This window comes from Mytilus galloprovincialis, chromosome 7 (genome assembly GCF_965363235.1).
Source record: "Mytilus galloprovincialis chromosome 7, xbMytGall1.hap1.1, whole genome shotgun sequence".
Taxonomy (NCBI): domain Eukaryota; kingdom Metazoa; phylum Mollusca; class Bivalvia; order Mytilida; family Mytilidae; genus Mytilus; species Mytilus galloprovincialis.
Genome location: NC_134844.1, coordinates 43,390,788 through 43,414,798, shown reverse-complemented (window position 1 = coordinate 43,414,798; position 24,011 = coordinate 43,390,788). Strand labels below are relative to the sequence as shown.

Here is a 24,011-nt window from a genome sequence, read left to right as displayed (position 1 = left end):
AGATTGTTCAATGAATTATCAAGGTCAGCAATGTGAGAAGGCTCAACCTATAAAACAATATTATAGTCCAGACAAAATGGAACTTGCAATTCTGGCAGTAGTAAATGGCAAACTCAACCAAAGTCAGGCGTCAAGGTTGTATGGGGTCCCTCAACCTGCTATCTCTTACCAAATACGCAAACGTGGGGGGGCTTATTTAAAAAAGTCATAGAAACCACCACAAAAAAAAAGTAAAATAAATTGATCAACAAATCTTAAATGACCATTTTGTATTGGATACTTTAGTTCCCTGATGTTTTTTTTTTGTATTCAATTAGTACATTTATAGAAGTTACACATATAAATATTAAATCTGAAACCTTCTGCAAGATTGAATTTTTTTTGAGGATTAAAAAAAAAAAAAAAGGAAATGATGAAATTATATATTTGAAAATTGTTATAAGAATTTATAACTGTCATGATAGTCTAGTAACATAATTTATGAGAATTTTAGAACTGGTAGTCTAAATTGAGAAATGACTCCCTCAGATTTTGCAAACATGTATGATAAGACCAAGGCTGCTAAGATAATATTAACTGGACAAGCTGTTTGGTTGTTCATCTTGTATGTATAATTTTGTAATGTATTGTATATATAATGTAGGTTCATGTTTATATTTACTGAAAATTTGTTCATGTTAATGATTGAATATTGCAAATTAACAAAAGTGCTTTTGATATTGTTATATAGGGAGTATGTGTCCTGAAATTTTGAGGTAAACGGGAGGCAATTCAGTTTTAAATTTGCCTCACCTTTGATACACATTTTTGTGATAATTTGAATATGCTTTTAATTGAAAGAGGGCTAAGATGATAGGATAATCAGCTAGCAAAGTGGAATCATTATTATTCATTTCATGGATACCAATTTTCATAGATTTCATTGGTGTAGACAAACCATCAATTTACATATTCAAGGAATTATAATTTTTGTAAGGCTTGTATGCAATCTTCAGCAAAACCATAGAATTGACGAATCAAGAAAAAATACCATTTAAATGTATTATAAGATATAATGGCACCATATAATTTCATGTTCTATTTCAATCGAACTGACAGTACATATTATTGACATTGTTATACTGAGAATGCATTTTTGAAAATTTTGTAATGAGATTAAAATGAACCAAATTAGTTGTAATATTACATAATGAGAATGCGATTTTCTACTGGGTTATTTTGATAATTGTATTGACAGTTGTTTTTCATTCCATTGGTGCATTGATATATATTATTGTTGTTTAATTTCTATTGATTGATTTGTATATAATTGTACCTTCAATGTAATTGCAAAGTTATTTCATTAAAAATTGTTAAAAAGTAACATGTGTGTTGAATTGAAATCTGATTTTATGATAGACCTGACATTAGTTCAAAAGACTTTAATCATGTACCGGTAGTGCAAATTTAGAAAAAAAACTGACCATTTCATTTTTTATACATAAATTATGCCGTTAGTTTTCTCGTTTGAAATGTTTTACATTGTCATTTTGGGGCCTTTTTAGCTGACTATACGATATGGGCTTTGCTCATTGTTGAAGGCCATACCGTTACCTATAGTTGTTTATTTCTGTGTTATTTTGGTCTCTTGTGGAGAGTTGTCTCATTGGCAATCATACCACATCTTCTTTTTTCTATTAAGGGACATACATTGGGAAAGGACTTATTGTGGGAAAATAACCAGACAAAATGTCGATATATAAGTGTATATTTACCAGAACAGCACTACTATGGCTTCATGTAAAAATGTGGACTGCTGAAGGGTTAAGAAAACAGTGTAAAATTGGGTTTACAATACACAGAAAATATGAATATCTGTATTGAAAGGTTACTGCATGAAAAGATATGCAAAAAAAAAAAAAAAGAGAGTTTCTGTTGAAGTTTCAGATGGATGATATCACTTGAGTTATTCCTTGAGGCGGTACCTAACACTTAAGGGAGATAACTCTGTAAAGTCAGCTAAACATTTAATTAACTTGTGTTGTAAAGGGAATATTAAGCTTCTCAATTATCAAAATTGGTGTTTGTCAAACTGTTATATAACCAGTGTAATTTTTCTGACAAAACAGTTGGTTCAAAATTTTGAAATTTTTATATTTTTGTTAAAGGGTCAAAGTAAATACATTGTCAAAATATTATGAAAATTAAACTAGCCAAATCAATTGTAGTGAAAGTGTTGGGTACCACCTTAATACGAGCTAAACACCTTGTCATTATCTATGTAGGGAATAAGAAAGAAAAGGTAGATTGGTTGATTGGTTATTGCTTGCTCATATTTGTCCAATTGAAAATATTTCTTGCATACTCAAACTAAAAACAAATAAACAATTAATACAAAAAGTCTGTTTGGCAATGAAGTTCAACTGGGATGCAGGGATAGAAATATGAACTTCCACTAGAAAGTAGGGGATGCTGGATAGATTATACCCGGTTATAAGTGTCAATACCATCCATATGTACAGGAAAAAAAAAAACGGGAATAAGTGTCAGTACCATCCATATGTACAGGGAAAAAAAACTGGTAATAAGTGTCAGTACCATCCATATGTACAGGGAAAAAACCCGATAATAAGTGTCAGTACCATCCATATGTACAGGAAAAAAAACGTATTCCCTCTTCTAACACCAACGTCCTACCCAAAAAAATAAAAGGCATTTAGAAACCAAAACTTTTGTTATGCACTTGACTTGAAACAGCCTTATCAAAATCGATTCACAATGGGCTAAACTCTAGTTTTGTGATTAAGGTAAATGCTTTATTCAACTGTACAGTTTTAAAATGAACTAGACTGTGAACTTGACAAAATGTTGCTCATACAATAGCATACATGATTATTATGCTCCAAATCATAGAAAGGTCTTATAAAAATTTTATGAATTAAGTAGTTGCGGTATAATTGCCAATGAGATGACCATTCATCTGAGGCCAAATAATATAGATCTTCACATGTATAAGTGCATCTGGAAACTGCTTTTCACCAGTATTTTGCATTAGGTTTTGAAAATCTAGTAAGGTCTGCATAGTGAATTGTCTTTTATTTTTGCACATTGGATCATCGGTATACACAATTGCTTTATGGCTGGAACATATAAAAGCATATGAAAACAACATATCAAATTCCTTACAGATAAAGCAATATTTACAAAGGTCAAATTGCAATAATTACTGCAAATGAAAGGTCAGAGATCTGACCTTCAAATTCTAAAATTGATATCAGCATTGTACATGAGATCAGAGATGTGTCAATCAAAAACCCCATAGTGGTAGATACAACAGTATCATGAAAGATCAATAGCTAGGTCTTCATATTCCATGTTGATGAAATTTATATTGTGCATGAGAGATCAGATGATTGTCTATTTTTCATACTATTATAAGACCAAAAAAGGTGGAAGATGTTAAATGACTAGATTAATCTTAGTGCACAAAGAAGGATAACTCTAACTTATTAATTAATTCTTTGTTCTAAAGAGAGTTTATCTGAATAAATATATTGAAACTATTCAGTGGTGTTAGTGTTTAGCATAAAAGGTCAGAAGTTGTTTATTAAATTATGTTTCCAAGTTATCAAGTAACATTTTCTCATACAATTATATTTGATATGCTTGCAAAAATTGATTCAAAGAAAATTTAAATAATATTGACAACATTGTTTAAATGACATTCCTAATTATCTCTGTCTTTGAAGTAATAGTTCTGTATCTATTCTTACCGTTAAATATTTTAACTTTTTGAAGTAAAAATACTAATTATAGTCATTAGCATTCAAATCGATGACTTTGATCATTATGTGTCGTCTAATTTAGCATCAATATTCAAGAGCAAACCCTGCGGAGCATTCTTTTGAGTGAATACCAATAAATAGGGTAATACCTATCTTTGGTTGACTAATATTTGACATAATTTTTGTATAAGGTTATATTTTATCTACTTGTTTTCCCTGGAAAAATTACTGTTGTTAGAAAATATTTATTTGTACTATATGATATTGATCACGGATAGCGAATCAGTTCATAAATTGTTCACACAGTTGTTATTGGGAATACATAATTAGTTAAACGTTTGGCAATTTTTTAAAAGCTTATTTTTTGTTCTACAGTAGTTCAGTATAAGTTTCATATCGCTATATCTGGTGTATTTATTGTGTTTTTGGTGTCTTTTTCAGAGATAAGAAGGTCAAAAGGTCGAATTGGGTTTTACAAACCTCAGAATTTAGAGAAAGCCATCTTAGCTGTAATAACTGGAAAACTGAATCAGTCGCAGGCTGCTGATAAATTTGATGTCACTCAGTCAACCATTTCTCGAAGATTAAGAAAAATGAAATCGCAATTACCGCAGGAATTCCCTATTGAACAGTCACAATTAGGCACTCAGCCAAACTTGAAACCTCCATAAATAGACTGCACTGGAACAAAAAAATATTAGAGACAATATGTATTCCTCAGTTAATAGTAGTTATTAGTAATAGTTTTATAAACTCTCACAGATACAGCAGTTATAAACCTGAATGAACCACTTCTGTTGTAAAAGTAACATTTTTGTTATTTGAACATGTGTTGTTAGTTGAATTTTAATTATTGTATCAGTGTTGATGACTTGTTTTCCTAAAACCACGATCAAATGGAGAATTCAACCCTAGGAAATATGTTGAATCGTGTGAAAAATGAATCTTATTTCAAAATTTAGGTAGGGATAGAAATCAAATGAAACTTGTGAAGATTTCAAGTGTCAGTAGTAAAAATTGTGAGAAAAAAATCTGACTAAGGAAAGAAAAGTCATGAAGTAAATTTGCACTTCAAAGTTATCAATTTTTGAAAAAAATCTATCATAAAAGGTGCTTGTGTGTTATTGGTTTTGCCTCCTGTTGCGGAACACCATTTGGAGATAGATGGTGCTAGTTTGACAAAATAATCAACTTTTGGTTGCTATTCATGAATACTATCAGGCTGGATGCTCCAATCAAATATATTTTACTTGAACTTCTGTATTTTGAAAAGTGTAGATTGTGTAAATTTGTTGATGAGAATTATTAATGTTCATTTTGATTGAATATGGAAACAAAATCATATTTTTGGGGGGGCTTTATTCTGTTTCGTGATTGGGATAATGTCACCTTGAATAGCGTTATTACTTTTCTAAATTCTTTTGGTGTCTTTTCAGGTTTTGGAAGGACAAGTTATAGAGGTAGAAATGTGCCCAATAATATAGAGGAAGCCATCTTGTCCGTCACTTCAGGGAAACTTAATCAGTCACAAGCAGCTCAAAAATATGGCGTAACTCAGCCAACTATTTCACGTAGACTGGCAAAGATGGGATTTAAAATGCCAAAAATCTAAAATAAAATTTTCTGCATGGATTGTGTGAATACCTGTTGAATAGGGTTCAGTTGTTAAAAAACAAATCTATGAAATATCTATAGAAATTAGTTGTACAGAAAGGACGTTTACTCTTAAAAAGGTTGATATTGTACAGTGTGAAAGTATATCTTGTATTTTTCTGTTAGTATAAAATGTGTCTACTATATAATTTAAATGAAGATGATAGATACATAGACATGTATATTAAAAGCAGCTTCATGTAAACAACTGGGTATATTTTTTCTTGTATTTTCAATTGTTTTTGTCATTGATTTTTTATTTAGAATTTAATAAAAATACCTTTCAACTTATCTGTATCTATTTTTACCTGCTATTAAAAATGACGATGAAACCTGAGTTTAGTAGCTTTAGAATTACACAGTGTCTGATCATGGTTTAACTTGCCAATTTTAACAAGTCAGCAATCACACTTGTCAAAACCATGTTTTATGTCCTTGAGTGAAATTGGTTTGATTGAAGATCTTTGATGATCTTTGGTAATTTTTTACAAAATGTGATCTGGCATGGTACAATTTAGATCTTGATATATTGTGTTGTTTTGTGTTGTACAGTTGCTGTCTCATCAATATATTCCAATCATCTCTTTACAAAGTTCATAGTAATGGGTTAACAAAACCATCGGATGCCTTACAATTCTTTACACTGGATTGTCATATCTCTTTTTTGTACTTGCTGTACAGAACGTCTTTGAATTATAGCCGAAACACCTTTGACTAGAATTTCTTAAGATTTTCTTTGCCTTCAGCTGTTGTCATTTTTGGAAAATAAAAAAAATACTTAATTTCATTAATCTTATGTGAATCATTAAAAGAAATATACAATACTGCATAAAATAAAGAAAAACAACCTGTTTGAAATGAATAATTTTGTATATTTTCCAGAAATGTCACAGGGTAGAGCTGATAGCATGTTTGAGTTTAGATTGAAGAAGCACACTCAGTATATTCCAGAGAATTTAGAAAAAGCTGTTGAAGCTGTTTTGTCCGGTAACATGTCTCAATGTCGGGCTGCTGTCATATTTGGTGTTTCCCAACCTACTATATCTCGTCATGTAATTCGAAGACGAGAAAAATTCACTTTTCTGAACAAGTATAAAATTTGATTTGATCAAGTTACTGTACATTGTTGAAATATATAGAGTGTGGACAAATAGAGTTAATAACAATTAAAATTTAACAAACGTGCAAAAAAACTTTTTTCATATCAGAAGAATCTGTCCCTGAGCAAGATTTGTGGATTTGTAATCAATAGTTTGAAAGCAAAATGTTATTGATCTGAGATGTCAGGAGTCTAAATTTCCAAAATAGGACACTTTTTATGAAAACAAATATTGAGTAGAAGTTTTGCCTACAAGCAATCATGTTTGCTATGATATTTATTTCAACTTTTGCCAAAGAATCAATGCTGTCTTATTCATTAAGGAATTAGTTTGGGAAAGCAACATTTCATGTAGTAAAGTGAATAATATGCAAAATCATTGGTTTGAGGTGATTTTTTTCCTTGTAAGGGGATTAATTGCATTCTCAGGTTTTGTTCTCTATACATTTGCATGTATTAGGAACATTGACACCTTTGAAATTTGAACAACCAGGCATATGTTTAAATGAAGAAATTTTTTTTTTAACCTATTGTAACAGTTTATTATTGAATGTGAAAGCTGTAGTTGATATTCTTTCAAATCTGAAGTTGACCATTTCATTTAATTTCCATTCTTTTCAAATTAAAAAGTTTAATTGAAAATTAAGGTAATCGATTTATGTTTTAAATGTATTTTATTTGTAATAAAGTATAGATTGGTGTCTTTATTGTTTCTGTTTTTTTTTCTTTCTATCCATGGTATAACACTTTAGACAATACAAATAAATGTCATTTGATATCTTTTGAGAATATTCAGAAGTCAGGAATATATTTTTGTAGCTTTGACATGAAATGTGCACCTTACTTGGTAAATGGGTAAAGGAATTGATATTTATAAATAATTAATCCTATCTAGAATCGAGAATTTGCATGATTTTTTAAATTCTGTTGATTTCTTAATCGAAGTTAATCTAAAATTTCAGATATTAGTTTGGTTTGAATTCTTGAAGAGTTGACTTTAGCAATATATTGGAAATGCAATAAACATGTTTCTAAGCATTGTTTTGTTTAAGGTTATCTCTAAATCTGTTTCATTTTACAAATAGTTTATACTATATTTCAGCGCTGGTAAAGAAACGACCAAGAACAAAACACAAAATGTATTCACGTGAGAATTTGGAAAAGGCACTAGAGGCCGTGATGTCAGGACGTATGACACAGTTTAAAGCGGCACAAGTTTTTCAAGTTTCACAACCAACTATATCACGGAAAATCAATTTAATGAAAGAATATATCAAAAAGACTTGATATAATAGACCTTAGGAAATTTGAAAATGATTGACATGGAAATAGGAGTTTCAATCATTCAACCATTTGTGTTCTTATTGTATTACATTGAGAATAGAGAGAGACTGTTATAATCAGATTTTTTTTCCTCACAGTAAATTTATTTATAATGCTGAAAAAAATTAAACAAGTTTTAGTTGAGTTACACATACATATTGAATAGCATTAAAAATAAAAGGGAAAACACAGTATTGAGCTGGTTAAAAGTATATATAGATTCAAATTAAAATTAGGTTGTGGATAATTATATCTTAGAATGGTTTGGGATTGTTTTCTGTAAATGTAGTAAGTTTAGTACAATGAATATATATAAATATTTTAAAATTGATCACTTTCTGTTTTTCTGCCCTGGAATTGTTCAAGAGTTTCTTTAAAAAACACAATTGTTGTGACCTTGACTTTTTCTGCCAAAGATCAATAGTTCTCTCTTGGAACTCTGACTTTTACCAATAGAAAACTGACTTTTACAATATTGCAAATAGTGCTGAAAATATCATTAAAAGCATCTGAAATCAGTCAAGATATTTTAAGCACTAAATACCCGCTGGATTTTTATGAACCCGTCCAAGTTAAGAGCCCGTTGTTCAGTGTTTATGGTTTGTTGGTGAGGTGCAAAGGCCATTTTACTTTGATATGAAAATTTCTTGGACGGTCTCTGTATTCAGAACTTACCAGAAACTTTTTGGGAACAGTATAAGAATCTGAATTTGATGTTTATTGAATAATTGAATGCAGGCAGAAGGTTTTTGTTGCTCTGTTGTGTTTTTTTTTTTACAATAACTGAGAACCTGTTATTATAGGGTGTTTATTAAAGCATCTGCAGGGATGTCAAAAGCTTGATCTGAAAAAGATATAAAAAATTCTGATTCTTTTTGAATCATCAAAACAAGGTTGTATCAAGTAATAAGAACTTCAAAATGATCCTATTGAAAAAGTTGTTAAACAGAAATAAGGACAAGTTGTAATTTTATGGTAAAAATAACAGAAAGAGGAAATTAAATTGTAATTTCAAGAGATGGTGTGTCATTTGATTCAACACTAGCCTACTCTTGATATCTTAAGATGTTTTATCTAATTTGATACTGTCGAAAGTAGTTATGAGGGAGGAGATGAGATATAAAAGGTGTACCTAAACTCAGGCATGCAGTTTTTGTCAGACTTGATTTTCATGAATTAAGTCAATGGACATTAATTAAGCAATAATCAATTGATCAATAATTTGAATTATTCTGTCACCTCTAGGTTTCAGTGCAGTTCCTGGAAGATTACGAACAACTCTAGAATCAGTTTTACACAGCGGGACTGATGACATGACAGAGCAGTCCATAAAAGAGGGTGACCAGGTAAACATATATCAAGAATATACCCCCCTTTTTTATTTAATAACTTGAGAGAAAAAAGAAATCAAATGAGAAATAGATTGGTATTGTTTTTTACTTAAAATGAGAAAAAGAAATAATTTTCTTATTTACAATGAATATATATAAATATAAATACAGAAACAATGGTCTCATTGAGACAACAACCTAACAATAACAACTATCTATACTCTATAGGATTCTGTATATTCATCATCAATGTGCTTGCACTGTATTAGTTTTTTGTTCATTATGTCATCTTTGTATATTACATCCCTATTCTTAAATTTTTACCTTAACTGAAAAACTTTGCAATTGTCGAATATTAGGCTGAATTTTATATCACATCATTTGTGAAAGAATATAGTATAACAAATTTTATAAGAAATATTTTAAGGCAGAGAAAACAGTTATATAAGTGAAAAAGAAACTAAATTTGAGAAGCATTACCATGTTAACACATTTTATTATTCAAAGTACTTGGTCTATTTTACAACCACTACATGTAATTAATGGATTCCATTTCAGGTTGAACTGCACCAGAATACAGGTGTATACTGTAATCTATGGCAGTTAAATAAAATCTGTCAGGCCAGTGTTAAAGAACCAAGTAAGATGATTCGGTGTTTGCTAGAGTTATACTTTGATGACCAGTACTTAGCTGACCATTGTGCCAAGGGGAGACTACCCTTCGGTAGTAGTAATCCTGCTGATTCCAGACCGGCCATAGATTCTGTTGTTTTAGGAGCTATTAAAGGTATTATACAAACTTTTAGCCACCTTAAGTATTATCATTAATTCAAGTGAGGTGAAAAATACTAAAGGGACATTCAAACTCGTGTTCTAAGTCAAAAAAAATAAAACTGAAAAAGAAAAAGACATACAGACAAACAACAGTTCACAAAACACAACATAGAAAACTAAAGACTGAGCAACACAACCCCACCCAAAACTGGGGAAAATCTCTGGTTCTATTGAAGGGCCAAGAAGATCCTGCTTAAACAAATTATTTTCCTACACCAACAATCATTAGTATTTTACAACATTTTTTTTGGGGGGGGGGGGGGTAAGATTTCAAAGAAATCATATAACTTATTCAAAATTGTCACAATGCCTTGGAAATACTACAACAATATACATCGAGATCACTCTTTTCATATATATCAAAATTATGATTATGAAAAAAGTTTCAGATAGATATGAATAAAGAGAGATAGATGTGTTACGAGTGCAAATGATACAACACAGTCTTATAATAACTCTTTCCCAAGCAAAAAAACCTGAACATAACTCAAATAAAATGGCATACAGTGCAACATGCTTGATAAAAATTATCTGCATAAGCTTTTAAAAAGCTTTGATTTAATCGAATTAAAGGAGCTTAAGATTTACTATATTTAAGGTTTTCTTGTCTTGTTTTTATAGGTTTTGTTTGTGATAAATTTCCATCGGTATCAGAGAGTATGTTTCATCAGCTGGTTAATTCTAAATGTAGCGACAGTAGAAAGAGATGTAAATCAAGAATTAGACGTTTACAGAAATACTTAACTTAGTGATTTGATACAAGAGACATTAAAATACCGTGATAACCTGACGTTGCCAGAAACAAATTACTTATGGATTCAATGAATAAGTTATCCAAGTACTGTCATTGTTTCCCCTAAAAGTGTATCATGTTACACAGTGAAATGCATAAACTGACCATAGGAATATGAAGACTCTTTATCAACAGACTAAATGGAAAAATATACTTGATTATTACATAACTAAGTTTATCACAACAGCAGAATAACTTACACATATTGATGCATTTTAATACTCTGTTATGTACAATTAACGTTTTCATGTCTTTAAACAAATGAAAAGTTGATTAAACATTCTACTAGTTTCGTTTAAGAAACCAAACAGTTATTTTGCCTTTACATATTCTATGTTATTGTAGAAAGATAAACTATTTCTATAGAATCAAACATTATTATTTCATTTGTTTTTCATAGAGAAAAATTAATAAAGGTAAAAAAATTATCACATTATTTTTATTTAGATATTGTATATATATCATCATGTCAACAATGATTTAATTTTGAAAAGTTAATGTTTATTATAGGAACAATTGTTTGTAAATTAGAGAAAAAATATAATAAAAATTTGAACCTGAATATTCCCCAAGCTTATGAAATCTAGAACCAATTTGCTGTTAGAGTTGGCAGATTGGGAGTTATAGTTTTACTTTGAAACAATTGAAATGGAGAGTTAAATTGAAATGGGTGTAACTGTTAAAGGCTTTTCATTAAAACCAATTTGAATTGAGTTGTCAAAATTGGTTTAAGAGGGGGACATGATCTTGCCTGAAGGTATCAGCATTTGACTGTTGTCATTGATGTCGAAAAACATTTATCAAGATGAAGAACAGCAGAAACAGTTGTGTATCTTAAATTTTGAAAATGTTTAGTGTCACATGTATCTTTCATCCTTTAATTTTCACACTTTGTTTAAGTCTTATATAAGAAATTGGAATTCAAAAAATCAGGAATGGCTTCCTTTAATTGATGCTGTCTGTTGATTGAATGTTTTTAACATTTTTTTTTTTTATAAGTTATGGTTTTGTAACATAATTACAAAAAAAATGTACTGACTTAAATGATAAGAAGATTCTTTTGAATATCTAATTCTTAAGTCGAAGTTAGAAACCCCAAGAAAAAAAACCCTTTCAAATATAGTATGAAAAACAAAAATCTGCCAGATATAGAACTATACAAATGTTGACCAAATGTTCTAAATAATTTCACATGGTATGTTCATAAATAAATGTATTTTACCATGGAATATTAAATACACAAGACTTTTGGAAATGCTTGTCTTTATCATTTATATATGTATGGAACACAAAACGGTTTGGTATATAATTACATTTTATTTCTTCAGGAGGTCACACGAAATCTGGACAAAAGCAGCAACAAATTTACATGGGAGGAAAATCTTCTGGTTTTACACTTAATCCAATGGATGACTATCATAACCCTTGGTGGCAAAATGTCACATCAAGTGATTGTCAAAGTAACGCAAAACAAAATGTTGAAAGAATAAACACAGTGGCAAAAGCAATTTCAAAAAGTCAGTTTTCTAACATTGTTTTGAGTAATGTTAGTACAAGCAGACTAGAGTTGTCTGCTCATGATAAGGGTCAACAAAGAGTTTGCTGTGAATTATGTCCAAAGAGCTTTACATCAAGTTCTGGGCTTTACATGCACAAGAAAACACATCACGGAACTAGTTTTACAGTGTGTAAATTATGTGGGAAGAAGTTTGGTAGTGAAAGTCGACTGAGAAGACATCTATCATCTCATTCGTCTGAAAAACCATATCAGTGTGTACGATGTCAGAAGTCATATAAGCATAAAGACACTTTAGACAACCATGTTTGCTCTTAATTACTAGGAATAAAAAATATTGTTGCAATTTGAATTGAAAAAGGTGAAATCTTGGTTATGAAATGAATAACAAAATATTCATGAATTTTTTGTTAATATTTTACCAAGTGGAAATGACCTTGAAATAAAAAAATCATGTTGAAAGGAAAAAAGTTTATGATTTTAAATACAAATTTGAGCTAGGCATGTTCCAATTTGATTAAGTTGATACTTTTTTTAAACCTAGACAACATTATGTATATATTTTTTGTTTGAATAATAAAAATAAAACAGATTTACTTTTGAAATGTTTTGTGAATTGAAACTCAAATAATAATGGCCTATTAGTCCCAGAAGTCATCACCTGCCCAGAAGCTTAATACTTCGTCTTAGCTGGACAATATGGACCAAATGCTGTCTGCTGTAAAAACGGCTAATACCAATTTTAAGTCATTGTTTGACCTAGCCAACTGGGATGGAACTCAAGGCCTCTCAGAGGTGACCATTGTATCATGAGACTAATAAGGTTGTTTGGAAAAAATATATGAATTTGAAAGGATGCTATAGAAACAAAAATATGGATATATACGAATTTGAAAAGTGTGTTACAGATAACAAAATTTGGAAATGTTTTGACTGAAGTCTATTTCAGATGTTTGGTTGGCACATTGAAAAAACTTTGAGTGGATTCCAAATTTTAAGGAAAAGCTGAATATTTGACGAGCGTATATGTCCTTATATGCCCAAAGACTTGTCTGAATTTAAAAAAAACCTGATGATTGAAGAAGATTGGGTTTAATCTTCATGAATGGGCCCTATTATGTTTACGGATGGCGAACACTGGTTTTGTTTTTCATTTGTTGGAGCACTATTTAATTTGTATTTGTGAACTCATAAAACAATATTCATCCATTTCTCCTTTTTTAACGAAAATGTTCAGTGCCTTTTATTATTGTTATACTGATACTTAAAGGTTAAATGATTTTGAAACTTATTTTCTTTTTTAACAGACAAACATATTTATCAACATACAGAAGAGTATCAAATGGCGCAGAGAGGCAACCAACAACAGTTCCCACAACCTACAAAAAATCCACTTTTAACCCCTGAGGTCATACAACAAATGGTGTTGTTTAAATCTCAAAGCAAATATGTTTGTAGTGAATGTGGAAAGTGGTTTGTTTCTGGGGGAGGCTTGTATAAACACAAAAAGATTATTCATGGAAGATCTGAAGATTTGATACCTTGTCCGGAATGTGACCAAAAGTTTGTTACTCAAAGTGCTCTAAAGAGACACATGCCTAGACATTCATCTGAACGTCCACATGCTTGTCGCATTTGTGGAAAGTCGTATAAACACAAAGACGCTCTTGTTGGTCATCCATGTAGATAAAACTAATTTTTTTTCCGCTTCTGAAAAATATGTGGATATGTTTGAGTTATGTTTCTATTTTTGTGCATGCATTTGAATTGCATTTGTTTGTGTTGTTTTTTGTTCTTGTTTAGATTGCAAAATAAAGTAATTATTTATTGAATTATGTTTTTTTTTTAAATAAAAGTAGTAAACATTGTATAATGACGGCCAAGATGACTCATACGCGTGTCAGCAGAAACCTCAGGGTCAATATGTATTACTCATGTTAGTTATATATGGAAGGCATTGCTTTAAAAATTGTCAGTTTATTATAGATGATTAAAACAAAACACCTGAAATATATTGACTTGTACAGATTAGTTCTCAAATTCCCATGTCACAAGGCCATATATATGGGCAAACTATGTGAGCCTGCTAACTAATGTCTCTTAATTGTGGAATAGGATCTGCAAACCCTTCCAGAGCACCTGAAACAATCTCTGTTTTATGGTGGTGTTTGCGTTGCTCAGTGTTTAATTTTCTATGTTGTGTTTTGCGTACAGTTTATTGTCTTTTCTATTAAAACATGCATTATAAGCTATTGTAAGACCATAAATGAAAACAACACGTTGAGAAACAGTATTTGAGCTTAATACCAGCATGTAGCATGTTGTAGTCTCGTCTTAGATAATCCAAAGTGTTTTGCATGTACCTGAGTTTGCATGCAATGGCTGTTAAAATGAGAAATTAAAAGTAATGTACAGAAACATTATATTTTAACAGGCAAAAAGAAAACAAAAAGATCCAGCTACCATTGTATGCTTGAAGCTATTGGTAATAATCAGCCACAACAAATGCTAGTTTCATCTTTAAAGCCACACGTATCACAAGTGACACATACAAATGGCACAACTATTCAAGGAACATTATTACAAGAACAGACAAGTACTACAGATTACAATACTGCTACTACATACACAAGAAATTTGCCAGTAAAACCTTCTTCTTTGACCATAACACCACTCACTAAAGAGGAGATTTGTGAATCACAACTGGTTGATATTCTAGACGATGTTGTGAAAACATTTTCAGATTCTAATTCTGTCTGTTCAACAATTCCTGTTTCACAGTCAATGCAGCGTGTGATAAATGATATAGCTTTACGAGAGTCGTTTCCACAATCAGATGTCAGCTCTGCCAATATTGAAGTCAAGTGTAAATTCTGTTCATTTACAACACCATCACAATCTACAATGGAAGATCATATAACATGTACACATCCTCATAGTTGTGTGGCGTGCAACAAAGTATTTGTTACTAAATCTGGAATCATGAAGCATGAAAAAAAGTATCATGGACCTCAAGCAAATTTGAAAACATGCGACGTTTGTTATGCAAAGTTTAGTTACAGGTCTGAACTTCGACAACATATGAATAGTCATAACAAAAACTGCAGAAAAACTTATGGTTGTGGATTCTGTAATAAAACCTACGAAAAGAGAACCGATCTTACTGACCATATAGACTATGTGCATCACTCAAAATGAACAAGAAGACGATTTCCCCTACAAAATTTGTTGCTTTGGGATCTGGGATATTGTTTTTGTTGATTATGAGTACATTTTCCCCCATTCATTTTTATATTTTAATTTGAAGGTTCAAGCTCCATTTTGTTAACAAATTCAGAAGATTTCCTATGTTTTGAAATAAGTGCCTTTATACATTTGACATTGTATTTCAAGTATTATTTTGTTATCTGTTATCCAAGTACTCTAAATGAATAATATAAAAATCAATATATTATTTACTTAATATCTGAGTTCTATATCCAAGTTGATGAGAAACTTCTTTTTTCTGTCAGATTTGAAGGTACAAAATGTATAATTTGTTTCCAGTATTAAGTTGTGGGGTTGACATGAAAATTATCTTAATGTTAAATTTTATTTTATAGCACTTTGTAAGTTTTTCACTTTTGAAAATAAATATCAAAATAATGATCAAAGAGAATGCAAGAAAACAACTTTATAGATTTGACTTCACAAAAAGATCATTTGATATTTTTGAATGTCTGATGAATATTTAACTACAGTAACAGTCCAAAGAAAAGTTTTCCCCTGAAGCAGACATGTTCGTATTTTCTATGCATGACATATAAAATGTGTGGTTGATACAATTGCTATTTCACTTTTTTTTTAATCATGAGTGATTTAAATGTTGTCACACCTTTGTCTTTATTCGGAATTTATATCTGGGGTTTAAAGTAAAGTTATATATTTTTGCTGTTTAAGATTTGAAGGATTCACGATTGATTATTATTCTCCAAGATATCGTACACTTAACCCATTGTAAATAGTGTATATATGTTAGTTAGGTTGGATAACAAGTTAATTATTAGTTCATCATGGTATAGAAGTTTTGTTTTAGATTGTTTATACTTTAACCATAATTTCATACATTTCAAAATAAAAGAGTTTTCACAAAACTGATATTGCTTTCATACTATGAATATTTCTAAAAGAAGAAAGAAAGAAAACACGATTGACAGGAGTGCACACAGAAGTAAAAGATGTTGTATATGAAGGAGTTTTGTTTCGATAAGGCCCTAAAATGGCTTCTATTTGTAGCTACAAAATAAGAAGTTATTGACCAATATCACAATGAATCCTAGCTAATACAATGACAACACAGGACATTTGGCTTTTTGTGTGGAAAATGTAAATACTTGCAATTTATTCATGATGTCACTAATAGCACTTATTTTGATTTTCCATGATACCAATGATATTCAATGAAAACGGGTAAATGTCCATTGATTTTGGCTAGGAAACTTGGAGCATAAGCAACAACCAAAAATAATCTTTTCAAATAATGTTTGTTATAATATTTTACATATCTGATTCAGCTGTGTGTCTCTATGTCTTACTTTAAATAAAATTTAGACAGTTTGGAGACATTCTCAAAAACTCTTTTTTTGGCCAATTTGGATTTTAAATCCACGATTTACTATTAAAACATTGACACAAACAGTTCTATTTATATTTCACACATGTCGTAGCATCAGCTTAGATTGAAGGATTGAACTTAATTATCAAGGCAGCATACGGTTGAAACAGTTAATATATATTTATATTTATGAAAAACACCCAAAAGTGTTTCTGCTGTTCAATGTATTTAGGCATACATATGTCTATGGATTTTTTCATTGGGTTTCTGTCTTATTGCAAGTAATGTCATCCATCTTTTTTTTACTCAATTTGAAAACGTAATTAAATAAAATAACTGATTTATGGCTTACTTATGCCACCTGCTTAGCATAATCATAGCTGTAGTAAGTGATTATCAAATGGAGACAGAGTTTGGATGATCTTATTGTGGTTGACAGATTTTAAGTCATAACTTGATTTGAGTGGTTATGACTGGTTTATATTGAAGATCAGACGGCCAAATCATCCTGACAAACCAAATGTACAACACGAAGTTACAGTTTAAAACAGTACAAACTAACACACAGCAACCAAATTATTTGTGAAAAGAACACAGATATAGTATTTCAAGTGAAACCTTCAGTCATAGACCTAAATGTTTTGCCGAAATATCCAAGTGTTAAGATAAATATTAGTTTTCGTGTTCTTTGCCCGTAATAAGTGTACTTTTTTTGAAAACATTCAAAGATAAAAATGGATAGTTTGTTTGTTTGCACACGTTTTGCTTAAGTGAGTAAAGTTTTTCACATCTTATTTAACCCTCTTTATATAGAAACTACTACACATTTTAAAAATGTGCTGAGATGGAAAAAAATGCATGTTTGTAACAATTGAAATCTGTGTTTACAAATAATAATAAAGATTTCACAAAATATTACAAAAGAAAACAAAGTAGAAAGAACATAATTACAGGAGGGCTAACAGAACAGAAGAATTGTTGAAAGAAATTTAAAAAAAAAAATAGATTTTTTCTTAGACTTTGATATATCGTTATGAAAATTCATATTGAATTATTGAGAAAATGTAGTACATCAAGGTTTCAGCTTTATAATCAAATATAAGAATTTTTCTGTTAGATTTCACAGAGAAACTTGCTCATTTATTTTTTGTTTGATTGTTATCCCGTTTGAACAGTTTATGTTTTTATTTTCATTTGTTGCATTTGTTTTACTTTATACAGGATCAGTCCCTCGATTTTGGTTACACGATGACGGGAAAGAGAGAAATGAAAAATGTGAAGATTGTCACCGCCGCTTTGCATCTAAATCAGGCTTATACAAACACAGGAAGTTGTTCCATAGTAACGCTCCATTAATAGAATGTGAAATATGTGGTAAAAGGTTTGGATTTATGAGTTATTATAAAGCTCATTTGTTTACCCACACAGAAAATCGTCCTTACAAGTGTGAAGTATGCGGCAAAAAGTATAAACATATGGAGGCATTTTCAAGGCACAAGTGTGTGGATTAATGTAATGAAAACACAGCTGTTATTGTTGAAAAGACGAGCTAATGCATCGTTTGTGATATGAACTTACTAGTATTGCAAACATACTTATTAAATAGAAAGCAATGATGTATGACTTTTTCGCTTTTAAAGATTATTTAAAAAATGTACATGTAATCACAACATATTTTTATGCAGAATCTAATTTTTTTTTGTGGTGTTTCATTATTTTCCTTGAAAATATATTTTGCACTCTATTTAATTTGCAAATAAAAGTTTAATGAACTGTTTTAATGATAATGCAATTGATGAAATCTTGCAGTGATACTAAAATCTTTGCATCTCATGCATTTTCTCATTGTCCAACATAGTAAAATATAGTTTTTTGTTGCTTTGATGTTTAATCTATGAAATAAAAAAAAAAAATGAAATAAAAACCCCACCAAAAACCTTCAAGATTTTAATTAACTTGAATTAAGGTGTTTAGACTGTGAATAAAATTCTTAATTTTCATCATTTCCAAACAGTAGCAGACAAATTATACTGGAAATATATTTATACAAGTATCATTGAATATGATATGATTTGTAAAACAAATGTTTGCCTACTTACAGAATGTGATATTGTTAAAATTTGTTCATATTTTATTGATGACAATACTTTGATTTTTTATAGTTTAATATATCATTTGTTCAATATATTTCCTTTACATAGAAGACCAAAATGATTATCATCCTTCAATCAATTTCAATAAGTGCATGCATATAAATAACCAAATATATTTTAACTTTACTGACAACAAACAATTCTTGGAAAATATTGTAGATATATGACATGTATTGGTTAAGCTGTTAATTTGTACTTTGCAAATAGAATAATAAATTTAGATATAAATACATCAGAACCTTTTATTGTTCACATATGGAACAAATCAGCTTGAATAAGTCATTTAAATGATTTGTGTATTGTCTGAAATCGTGCATAAGAAGCACCAAGTGAGTGCCATATTAGGTCGGGGTAAATTGTTACGTTTTTAGTTTGGTATATATTTGTTTAGAGTAAATAGAAACAAGATAGAATTGAGCTATCTATCTCAGGTGGCATTTTTAAAAACAAAAAATCATCATGATAGAAGCTTATTACCAATACATGGATTGGTAAGACTCTGATTAATATGAACAATTACAAGATTGTTGCAGCTCATATAAAGATTTCCGTATGTTACATTTTTTGGACAATTGATAGAAATCTTAAATTAAGTATTCATGGTTCTGAGTTACATGAAAAACATCACCACAATTTTCAAAGCCCATGACGTTCTTTCCGATAAGCACAAGGGTGTAATCTATTGAACAGTAAACTAAGATGATAATTCAGGGGCTAGTAATGTTCTTAAAGCATCTGGTGTATTTCTTATTCTGTGTCCTTCTGCTATGCATCTTATTTAATCATAGTGATACTTAGTGTGTGTACAGACAATTTTTGATATCATAGATGTCGTTTGTTTATGGTCTATTCCTTTGATAAAGCAAATAAAAAGACAGAAAATCTAGAAAACTAGTTAAAAGAACATCTAGTCAAGTGTCTCTCCAAAATGACATTTTTAATCAAACAAATAATGTGCCATTAAAACATAATCAAATGGCATCTAATGAAATCACAATAGACCTATAAAATTAATAAAAGACCACCAAAAATGCTCCCAAACATTTTTGTACCATACTTAAAAATACAAGACAAAACATCAAAAAAAAAATTTTGAAGATCTACATTTAATGGATTTTAAAGAGAAATTGTACCTTTTAAAACCAGTTTTTTTATTGTTTAAAGTTAATTTGAATTATGGGAATTAAAGAAAATATATAGATATTTGTCACTGGGATGTATAATAGTTTTTATTCAACTAATCAATATAAATAACAGGTTGATGTGATGAGATAAGCATGATTCATAATTGATTGGTCAGTTTGTTAAAAAAAAGTATTTTCCTTAGATACTTAGTTTTGATAATCACAATAGTTGTAGCTATATATAGAAGTGTTTATCCTTTTGCTGGGACAGGACTCTTAATTTAATTTACAATCATTATAATAGCTGTTGTGGTATGCAACTGATAAATAATCACCTTGTTCTTCAGGAAACCAGAGTTCGGATGTACTGATAGACCTAACAAAACGCAAACCTGACAAGAGACCTTCTTTGGAATTGGCAGTTGCTAAAGAGTTTTCTGCTATCATGAGAAAAGAACAGTTGCAATCAGCAATAGAGGACAATCGTCTGAAATATCTTGATGAAGCTGCACTTCCAATTCAGAAGACATTTGAAACGTCTGCAGTTGAAAATATGCCTAATAGAAAGCTTCCATGTACATTTTGTCTGTCCATATTTGATAAACTGTCAGATTTAAATATTCACATAGAACAATATCATAAAAAGAATTTGTATACATGCAATTTGTGTCAAAGGTCATTCACCACTACCTCTGGATTGTATTCACACAAACGTGTCAACCATGGGACTGGACAAGACTTGTTGGAATGTAAAATTTGTGGGAAAAAGTTACTGTCAAAGGCTCGATTGACTATCCATGAGAGGTCGCATTCAGATAGCAGGATGTATCAGTGTCTACAATGCAACAAATCGTACAAGCATAAATATAGTCTTGCTAGTCATAACTGTACTGGAAATATAGACCAGTAAGATTTTAGACTTGATACAAAAGTTATGACTGCCATATGATAATTTTTTTTATTGAAAGGAAAGTGTGAAAAAAATAGTTCTGTGCAATTAAAAAATATATACGTAAGACACAGTAAAGAAAGAATTCTAAGAACAGTATCTGTCAGTTCACTTTGTGGGGGAAATGTTTTTTAAAGTAGGCTTGTGTTTTAACTTACATGTCTATGTGTAGATTTGGGAAACAAAAACATAATTGACAAATTATTGCTATTTTTAAAATCAGGTTTTCAATTTATCTTGAAGCTTGGACACTATCTCTTTGTAATTCCAGGCTTTTTGTAAACCTAACGCTTAAATAACTCAACATTGTTTTATGACAGACGATATATTTCCTTAATTATTTGATTTTTCTCCCCTTGAAAAATGTTTCTCATTTTTTCGACCCCATTCTCTTTAATCAGAATAATGAACACGCTATTTCATTGTCCCCATACAATAAACATTTGTGTGAAAAACACCTAAGAAAGTTTACATCTTCAAAACAAATAAAAACCATGATCAAGTACTCCAAAAAGAGTAGTCTATACACGATAGGTGTCCTAATATGTGCATATTACATAAATCAAATTTTGCTGATCTTTTAAATTATCTTATAACATATGTGTGAAACAAGCTGAGAAAAGGACAATGTATGCCTTTACACAGTTTAGCACCATTAAGAACTGTTTTTATTCGATATCATCAGTGATATTTCTCCCTCTTTTTCTCCCTAAAACCACTTTATGTTATACTGAAGGACAAAAGGTGCCCTGGCATGTTAGTTTCTGTTTCACTTAAAAGTATCTTGATATTTTGTCTGTATCGGCCATACAATTGTATCATATGCATGCATGCTTTCCTGTTTTTATTTTAACAAGCATAACATGACAGAGACTATGTATGTATGTTTCTGATTTCCTTGATGAACTAATATCTGACCTGATCTTCTTTTCTTTCTTTTCTTTTATGCAGGCAATAAGTCTGATGATAAAGATGGTAGAATTAAGACCGACATATCCTCTTCTGAAATGTTAAGGAAGTCACAAGAACTCAAAGACATAGACATATCTGCACTGAATCGCTCTTATGAATGTTCCGTTTGCAGTGGGAACTTTCGGTCCATGGTGTACCTGAAAAGACATATGAGTGCTGTACACCAAAACGAAATTGTTGGCGTTGCCAACTGTACATATTGTCAGTTTACTTGCAAAACACCTTCTGACCTGAAGGAACATTGTGATCAAATGCATAAATTTGTTTGTTTGATATGTAAAAAGGCATTCTCTTCCCACTCTGGCTTCTACTCTCACAATAGAATTCATCATGGATTAGAGGAGGACTTAGTTAAATGCGGAATTTGTGGGAAGAAGTTTGAATGCGTGAGTCGTCTCAAAATACATGAGAGGTCTCATTCATCAAGTCGTAGCTTCACATGTGTTGTGTGTAAAAGGTCTTATAAACATAAGTACAGTTTAGATAATCATGTGTGTACAATTGTATCAGATTCTCCATAGAACTATGTATATAGGATTTTTATTTTTTGGATATGTATTCAGATTACATAACCCTCTTATGTAGTTTTTTATAATCAATAATTGTTGTGCAAATATGTAGTTGGTAGGAAATGGATAGGATAAAACTATAAAGAATTAAACTCGATCAAAAGCTGTGGGAAAGTTTATATCAAATTTGGACAAAAATATATCGGGGATATAATAATAAAATCAATATTTAAAAAAAAATATGTTACCTTTAATGTTGTTCATTTTGTGCTTCTGTTGATTTTACTAATAAACACAATGTATCAACCCTCGGAATAGGTAGATTCAAACTAAATTTGACACATTTTACAATTGTCAATGAAAACGGTTGAACTATTTTTGGGCATCTTTTAAAGTACTGCATTGAGCATTGACCAAGTTGGTCAAATCATATAATTTTTTTTCCCCCAAGGATCTCGAATTTTAATATGATATTGTATTTGTATATCTTGTGAAATATAGATCTCTATACCCCGAGGTGAGTGTAGAAGTAATGAACTTTTTGTTTTATAGAATATTTATAGATGAAGGTCTTGTACAACTAAAGCATTCTAAATAAAGATTATTGAAGATTTCTTTGATTTGTTCTTTAAAATTACACCATGATGATAAACATGAGACAGTTTTTGACATCTTGTTCACTCATCTACTGCTGATGCAAAGAATGTCGGAATAATATAATACACGTCTTTAAAATAAGTTGACAGAAAATACAGGTTTTGCAATGATGTTTTCTTAACTTATGCAGGGATTTTGAATTTGAATTGTTTTCTTTTGCCTAAATACTTGGAATTTCTATTGATAATGACACCAGCATATGTTGATCCATTTTTCTTGTCTCTACAGGAAAACACCTTTCAACTGTAAATCAGGATGCAGAATTACATAAAATCGTAGAAGATTGGGACAAAAATGCAGAACGCTGGATAGAGTTGAAGTTTCCATGCAAATTCTGTAATGAAATGTTTTATTCGGGAGTCAATCTCCAAAGGCACATGGACAGATTACATTCATCAAAATACAAAGGACCATTGAAATGTCCTTATTGTAGTTTTGCCTGTTCTGAGAAACAAGAACTCACTTCTCACTGTAGTAACATTCATAGGTTTAAATGTGACATTTGTCAGAAAACATTCTCCAGTTATCCTGGTTTGAAAAATCACAATAAGACAATGCATGGATCAGAGGATCTTCTTTATAAATGTAAAACATGTGGAAAATGCTTTGAAAGTACAAGTCGGTTAAAAATACACGAACGTTCTCATTCTGATGATAAAATGTTCAAATGTGTTCTTTGTGGAAAAGGTTACAAGTATAAATGTACTCTGGAAAACCATATGAAGGTCTGTGACTGTCAG

General features: G+C 30.4%; 1 protein-coding gene across 9 annotated transcripts in view; it reads left to right on the top strand.

Moving 5' to 3' along the window:
- The window catches only part of LOC143083055 (uncharacterized), a 174,971-nt gene that overhangs the window by 79,367 nt on the left and 71,593 nt on the right, over positions 1-24,011 (top strand). The window contains exons 5-7 of one of the 9 annotated variants that reach the window (XM_076259199.1): positions 9,085-9,185; positions 9,729-9,957; positions 10,626-11,359. The exons of 4 other annotated variants lie outside the window; for them this stretch is intronic. In XM_076259199.1, the coding sequence (XP_076115314.1) occupies positions 9,085-9,185; positions 9,729-9,957; positions 10,626-10,753 (458 nt within the window). In that variant the 3' untranslated portion in view covers positions 10,754-11,359. Of the gene's footprint in view, positions 1-5,200; positions 5,709-7,618; positions 8,171-9,084; positions 9,186-9,728; positions 9,958-10,625; positions 11,360-18,128; positions 19,299-20,531; positions 21,091-22,084; positions 22,107-24,011 lie in introns of those variants that run through there. 4 more of the 9 variants (XM_076259194.1, XM_076259204.1, XM_076259240.1 and 1 more) reach the window with 4 other exon arrangements.